The sequence below is a fragment of the Phoenix dactylifera genome, chromosome 1 (genome assembly GCF_051530095.1).
Source record: "Phoenix dactylifera cultivar Ajwa chromosome 1, Ajwa_hap1_PhDact_Kaust_v1.1, whole genome shotgun sequence".
Classification (NCBI taxonomy): domain Eukaryota; kingdom Viridiplantae; phylum Streptophyta; class Magnoliopsida; order Arecales; family Arecaceae; genus Phoenix; species Phoenix dactylifera.
The window spans coordinates 5,834,826-5,842,721 of record NC_143190.1 but is presented as its reverse complement, the minus strand read 5'-3'; the positions used below and the strand labels follow the sequence as shown (position 1 = coordinate 5,842,721).

Genomic DNA, 7,896 nt, shown 5'->3' with positions numbered 1-7,896 from the left:
TCTTTCGTATTTTTTGATTGCATGTCGAAATTTTTTTTTACAATATAAAATCAAATTTCTCCAAACTGATTGTGCTTGTGAGTTTCAACTGCAACCGTTTTCAATAAAAATTGAATGGTCATGGAATTGGTCATCGCTTCTTATGCCCCCATACCTCCCAACAAAATGGGACTGTGGAGCGCAAATATTGCCATATTGTAAAAGTAGGTCTTGCTTTTCTTGCCCAATTTAATCTTCTTTCTAAATTTTAGGATATGACCTTTGAAATAGCTAATTTCATCATTAATCATTTATCCGCACGTACACTCTATTTTACTTCACTTTGAAAAAATATTTAATAAAAAGACAGATTATAATTTTTTTTTGTGTTTTTGGCTCCTTATGTTTTTCTTGCCTTCAGTCCTATAATATAAATAAATTAGAATATATTGTTCTCTTCCATGTGTCTTTTTTGCTTATATTATAGTTTTTCATGGGTATTGGTGCTATCATCCTTCATCTGGGCGTATTTTTATATCTTGTGATGTAATCTTTAATGAGACAGTATTTTCTTATGCAAAGAACTCTTCTAGTGACACTCCCAAGTCAACCAGTAGCCCTTCTAATACCTTTTCTTTATCATGGCCAACACCAAAGCCTAATGAACAGTTAATATCGACCCATATCAATCCATCCATATCTCCAGCCCCAAGTCCTCAAACTCAACCTAGTTCGTTACAAACACATGACAATGACCCAACCATGATATATGATCAACATTTTATAGCCATTGCTGAACCTGTTGCTCCTGAACCGGTGACTTCTTTTTCTTATATTGGTGGACATCATATGGTCACACGCTCCAAGGATGGCACGCTCAAGCCACATCGCTTTAGCACAAAATATCCTTTGGCATTTGTGACTTCCACTATCCCTGTCGAGCCCACGTGCTTCACACAAGCTCAACATGATCCTTAATGGCGTGAAGCGATAACAGATGAGTACAATGTCTTGCTCTCTAATGACACCTAACTTTTAGTTCTATCCCCTCATTCACGACATGTTATTGGCTGCAAATGGGTGTTCAAAATTAAAAAGGCAATTTGATGGCTCCATCGAGCGCTATAAAGCATGCTTGGTTGCTAAAGGCTTCGATTAACAAGAGGGTGTTCATTATGATGAGATGTTCAGCCCAGTTATTAAGCTTGTCACAATTTGCACTATTTTTTCTCTCGCAGTTTCTTAAAGTTGGCCTATTCAGAAATTAGATGTCCAAAATGTGTTCCTTCATAGACATCTTACTGAGGATGTTTATATGAAACAACCTCCTAGTTTCACTGACCTGGACTATCCCACTTATGTTTGCAAGCGACAACATTCTCTTTATGGTCTTAAACAGGTGCCATGTGCTTGATTTCTGCGGTTGAGCTCTCACTTACATACTCTTGGTTTTTATTGGTCATAGGCTGATGTACGTCCCACTTTTTATCAAAGACATCAAAGAATATGTGGCACTTCTTCTGGTTTATATAGATTATATTATTCTTACTAGTTCTCTTACTGCTCCATTAGATGACCTTTTTTTTTTCTTTACAAACTAAATTCACCAGGCTAAGACTACTATTTCTGGACTTCATCTGACCTAATTAAAGTATATTTCTGATATTCTTCTCAAAACCAACATGAATGGTCCTAAGCCTGTCTGGACACCTATATCTACTAGGTTCTAACTTTTTCATTTTGATGGTGTGCCACTTTTTGATCCGACTCAATATTGGAGTGTGGTGAGTTGAGTATATGTCAATATCTTACTCTTACACATCCTCGTCAATATCTTACTCTTACACATCTTGACATTGCTTTTGTAGTCAACCAAGAATGTCAGTTCATGAATAAGCCTGCTTCTATACACTGGCTTACAATCAAGCATATTCTTCACTACTTGAAGCATATTATCGACTATGGTATTTATTTAACCAAAGGCTCATCCTCTTTTTTTCATGCTTATTTCGACACCAGCCCTACCCTCCTCTATCACTGCCCACCTCCTCCACCTCTATGCCACCATTGCCACCTTTGGCCCCCATCCCGCCCCTTTCCTTCATTTTCTTTCCCTCCTCAAACCTGCACCATTGCCCGCTTCTTCTCCATGCGTGCCTAGGTCCTCACCATCGGCAGCTTCGATGTCGACCTCTTCCTCCAGAATACCCTCATCTCTATGTACATTGAGTGCTTCGACTTGGCGTCGACTTGCAAGGTGTTCGACGGAATGTATATCAGAGACATCCTACTTTCCCCCCAAACTCTTCCCCAAACATAAGATTCAAGGTTCCATTTCCTTATAGGTCAATTGCTTGCAATTTAAGTCGCAATGCAACTTGAGAGTTGTAGTGCAACTTCAACTATAGAGCTCTAAACAATCTCTATATTCAGCCAAAATTGTATATGGGAAAAGAAAACAAAAACAAGAGGTTGAGCATATTGCATGGTATGACCTCTTCTAGAGTGATAATGGATAAAAATAGAAAAGGCTAGTCGGGAGAGAACAACATCAACAGAAGGGTTAAAGAACTTAGAGAAGATCAACTATAGATAGTATGCCTCCCATCATCCTTAGATATAATTTTGTCATACAATCTCTAAGCTTTTTTATTTTCAAGCTTGGTAAAACCTCATGAATCATTTCTTGTTAGGTATGTTGAAGTAGCTTGTATTTAACTGCTAATTACCTCTATCTGCATAAGAGATTCACTTTATTAATATTTGCAATTTATTGACATAGTTGAGATGAGGTTTAAAACATATCAAAACTTTTGTATCGTATAGTTTATCTTCTTTCCTTGGAACATACCTATTTTTTATTGTACATTTAAGTAATTTTTGGATATTGCAAATTGCTTGTAATTTAACAATACCAAAGTCAATTGTCAATTCTTGTCGATAAATGACAAGGTACAAACAGATGTAGCTGGTAAAATCTTTAGGGTTTGGGGTTGGAATAGGAGGAAAGAGGGCAGAGTGATTAAGAGGGAGAGAAGAGAGGGGGAGGGAGAGAGAATAGAGGAGATAGCGAAAGAGAGTGGAGAGAGGAGAGAAGAGAGAGGAGAGAGAAAGAGAGCAGAGAGTGTGGGGGGAGAGAGAGAGAGAGGAGAATGGATCAGGCTTGAGGGCAATACCGAGCTGGGCCAAGGCTAGACCTGAGTCTAGCACAGAACTTTTCAGGCTTGGATTTCAAGCCCAAGCCCCACCCAACTCTTCTCGGGCCAGATCTGATGCCTAATGCCTGCCCGATTTGATAGGCCTTGGGCTAGCCTAAGCCCATTTCTAGCTCTCATAAGAGTTAATTGATACCATGGACCTAGCTTCGTTTCTTGCTCTCACCCGGATTTCAGTTGGGACATATCCTACACTAGTTCTTAAAAAAAATCAAATGATGACCCTCTTCACAAAAGGAGAAGAATTACTACTAGAGGTGCAATTATACTTGAACTAAAGCAACGGGCTTCATCAGTTTACTGCAGTTAAGCATGCTCGGGCAAGACAATAAAAGAGCTGCACTAGGATGGATGACCTACAAAGGAAGTCCTCATGTTGCAAAAATAGTCAATGGGTTTCCCATATTTTACATCAAAGAAAAAGAAGATACAATAAAGACTAATTTTAGCACAAAGTAGATGATCAGCTCAAGCATCAGCCATGCATTGGTCAGAAGATGTACATAACAGACTGAAGGTTTTAATCTATCAAGGTACCAAATGCCATTGACTGCCGAACTATAACGTACATTTGCAATCTATGAAGGTCATGCCATCTTGAGGCTCAAACATCGGACGAGCCAGGGTGGCTGCTTCAGCCCATCCTGTTTCATTCCTTCTTCAACATTAAAGGGACCGTCCCTCTCATTTGGAAAGCCAAGGTTTATGTCTTGCGCCTGCTGCAGCCTCCATTCAAGGCCTCTTGATTTCATCCCACTCGACTCGGTTGAAGATGAGGAAAAACTCGTTCCTGACTCGGAAGTAAAAGGAGTTCCATCTCTCTTCTTCCGGCTGCCTCCTATGGCCAGCGTTAGCTCTACATCGCTCTCTTGTTCAATATCTAACATCACCTCTTCTTCAGCATTTACTATGTACTCTTCTGCTGGGAGTTCCAGATTAAGAGGCCGATGAGGCCTTCTGTGTTTTTGTTTCTTCAGCTTAGTATTTTTCATATCACTCATCAGTAGCTTCTGAACTCTATACAAGCGATGGAGTTCATGGACCTGATCCGTATATAAAGAACAAATATTTAAGCTTTCAGACTTGGACAGAAAATGGCCAAACAGGTGAAGGGAAGAGGGGAGCTCAGCTGTGGAGAACCTACCTGCTGTCTGAAGGTTTCTTCATGCTTCAGGATGGCCATTTTCATTCGTTCTTTGTGATCATAGTTCCTCAGAAACTTCTCCATCAGTCTTCTGTGGACTGTCTATTGGTGCCTCCCTGCGGCCAGTCACAATTTCACAATTTGGTTTGCGTATCTCCGATTAGTACTTTGCCGAAGATGGATGTCAATTAGATGTCGATTTGTTGCGATTATGCTCGGTAGCTTTCGATTTTGAAATGCTGATCGAACCCTGCACGTATTCAGATTCAAAGTCATGGACGACGATTGTCTGGTTTTAGCACTTAATCAGATGCCTCATGATGATTGCAAAGATTGGAACTGATGGCCAAGATAACAACATAAAGGAAAAAGCTCAGATTCTATCTGACATTTTGAGCAGAGCAAAGAGATGGTGATAAAATTACAAAGTTATTCTGACACTTGGCAATCCACTTTCAGCAATGGTGTGCTCCAATGAGATAGGTTTACAATATTCCTGCTAAGGTGTTTTTCCTTCTTGGCTATACTTCTCTAGTTTGTTGCGGCAAATTCTGACTTTATAGTAGACAAACTAGATTCCATCAATGGCATCATATGAGTAAGTGCAGAGAATTTCTTCATGTTCTGGGAATCTCATTCATTCATTAAGTTGGTTGCTGGATGTCATATGATTGGGAGGAATAAATTGTAGTAGTGCAGCATTATATAAATTATAGATTCTATTTCTGATGTCCTAATAAATAAGGGAATGATAAAAAGTATGAGATGGAGAAAAATTCAAATGTCTATTATGCATCAAAGTAAGCATAATGGAGCAACATCTTCCAAAGTAATCCAATGCCAAAAGTAATTATAAGCAATCATGGAAAGGCAGCCAAGCCTGGATGTAGTGAGATGCAAACCTGTTGAAAAACTTCAGACCAATTCCATGGTACCATATCTTCGAGATTTTTGGGATTGCCATCTTAAACTTGTCTTAGGGATTAAAATTTACATGATCAGATGCATATCAGCTACTTCGTGCAGTCTCCAGGAACACACTGCCGTTAAAATGAATAGCAAAACAGATCTACCAACATAATTCTGCATTGCCAACAAAGGGACAGCAAGTCCATTTGCCCGATTAATGAGATTAGCTAAACTTTAGGAGTGGTTGTTTTAGGTATTCTAAAGTAATTGGCCGCATATTTTTGGCTTGTCATCTGTTTATCAGTAGGGATATTGTTATATGTTGAAGGAAAAGTGGCAAGATTGCATTAATTTCTTTGAGTGCGTCTCTCTAAACAGAAGTCAGGTGAAGAATCCACCATCTTGCCAGTACAGAAAACACATTACTTCCAATAAATTGCGACGATTCCTTAGGTCACATAGCAGAGATCCATAATGGATGGTGAATTGTGTACATTCAGAACACATATTTATAAAACATTGCAAGAACTATTGCTTACCTCGATGATAATAATGTTAATAATAACAAAAGTAGTAGTGATGATAATAATAAGAGTAAAACTAAAAAGAAATTAAAAAAAAATCAAATAGGTTTTAAATATGGAAGGCATCATAATAGAGAAGCCTCTTCTTTCTTACTGAAGCTTAAAACTATACAGGAAGAGAGTATCATCCGAAGAAAACTGCTTTAAACAAGTACATGCTTAAAACATCTAAAAATAAAAGAGAAGTTTTGCAATCACTTCCTATATGATTAACATTCTCTGCACAAGCTTAATAAGAGAGGAATCGAAAGAGCTCATGGCCGATGAAAAGAGGAGGAAGATATAAGAGTAAGTAGGCATTCTCACCTGTAAATATCTATGATTAGCTGCTATTAGCTATGAAGAGGGAGGGGAGAACATAGAGCTGCATCAATGAAGAAGTCAAGTCTTCCTCATTCTCATATTCTCCCTTCGGCCACAGTTTACCTTCGGATGAAAACAACAATCTTCTTATTCCCAATCCAGTGAGACAGGAAGTACATAAGGTTCCTCCTACAGGCTCTCAGCAGAATATTTTAGTGGGCTCCGAGGGCATGCCAAAGAAATCCCAGTCTCCTAGCCATTGCAGTTCAAGTGCATGAGGGAAAAGATGTCCCAAACAGTGCCAATAAAGTACAGGACTAAAGTTAAGTAGACCTACTTGTTATATGTTGCATTGGAAAATTAAGGAGCACTAATCCAGATAACCATCAAACAGAACAGCTAAACCTGCGATGGTAAACTATGTCCCTGGAACTCTAATGATCATTACCAGTTGTTTCAGTGTCTCATGTGGATTAAGATTCAGTTCTTGTACATAGAATTTGGCAGGGGGTGTAACACTTCCACATGAGAATATCTTCTATGTTTACAATTGTAACTGCATCAAGAAGGCACCTTGCTTATTACCATCAGCTCGAGAAGGGCCTGTGTGCAACCAATGAGTGCACTTTTATGTTTGTACAGGAGCTTCGAAGTTTCATCAGCTCATAATAATTCTTTCATGTAAATCTAAGCTCAGAATCGGAAACGGATTTTTAACGACGATTAAATTTGTCCTGCCGGTGCACTCTATCATCCATTAGCAGGATTTGAGGCTTCCTTGATTTGTGGGTCCTTGATTGTGAGATCTGATATAGAGGGTATGAGTGGGGTCTCTGAACCAGGAACAAGATATGGAGGCTTGTTCCTGCAGGGAGATTGGTCCGTGTTTTCCTATTTGTTGAGATACTTTCAATTACGCGTGTTAGATTCCTTGGAAAAAGATGGGTGTTTTTGTCTCCACAGCAAGAGTACTGTCCATGATGATTTTGGCTCTATGATAACTGTGTAGAATTATAAGAAGACATGGAGGCAAATCAGAGAATTCAAGCAAAAAATTTTGATCTTCTACTTTGGATTTTTTGTATTATTATTATTGTTGAAGCGGGCATTCAGCTCGGTTGCATGTACTAAATACACTCATTGACCTTGCACAAAACTAAATTCATTTGCAATCCCTCTCTCATTTATTTTACTCGTTTAAACAAAAAAAAATCCCATTTTCAGTTATCGAAATATCCTGCCATGCAAATCTTAATTCTTCTATTTTAATTTTTATCCCTTTTTTTTAATCTGTGCCTTCAGCAAAGGCCATTAAAATTCACCATGTTCCATTTCCCAAATTTAAATAAAAATCAAACATCACAATTCTATTTGATTTTACCAACTTATATCCATCATCTATAATCAGTCTCAATGGATCAACAAACTGGTGCATGAAGACCATGATGCCATTGCATTTACTTAGCAAAAGTGCAATATTTTTTCTTCCAGTACAGTGATGTCTTTCACAAAATATGCATGAATACAATAAATAAAATTAAAAAAAAAGAGAAAAAGGAACAGTGGCTTGGTAACCACCACTGAAACAAGCAATGACATCTTACCAAAAAAAAAAAAAAAAAAACAAGTAAGGACACGTCAGTGTGTGTGCATAATTGCCATAATAGTACAAATCTATCCGTTTCTTTGGGAAGAGGAAAGGGCTAACTTGGTCCTCGGTGTGTACTGACAAAGGTCTCTTTAAGCGAGGCAAAGGCCCGTA

The 7,896-nt window shown here is 38.4% G+C and overlaps 1 protein-coding gene across 2 annotated transcripts; it reads right to left on the bottom strand.

Moving 5' to 3' along the window:
- Positions 1-3,546: 3,546 nt before the first annotated feature.
- Positions 3,547-6,862, bottom strand: LOC103700813 (uncharacterized). Of its 2 annotated transcripts, XM_088718879.2 has the most exons (4): positions 6,472-6,862; positions 6,138-6,386; positions 4,339-4,588; positions 3,547-4,237 (listed from the first exon to the last, which is right to left on the bottom strand). In XM_088718879.2, the coding sequence occupies exons 3-4, from the start codon at positions 4,420-4,422 to the stop codon at positions 3,782-3,784; spliced, it is 540 nt and encodes a 179-aa protein (XP_088575005.1). In that variant the 5' UTR covers positions 4,423-4,588; positions 6,138-6,386; positions 6,472-6,862; the 3' UTR covers positions 3,547-3,781. The 2 variants fall into 2 exon arrangements, with proteins under 2 accessions (XP_088575005.1, XP_008780913.1); XM_008782691.6 differs by lacking the exon at positions 6,472-6,862 and having other exon boundaries at positions 6,138-6,449.
- Positions 6,863-7,896: the final 1,034 nt, after the last annotated feature.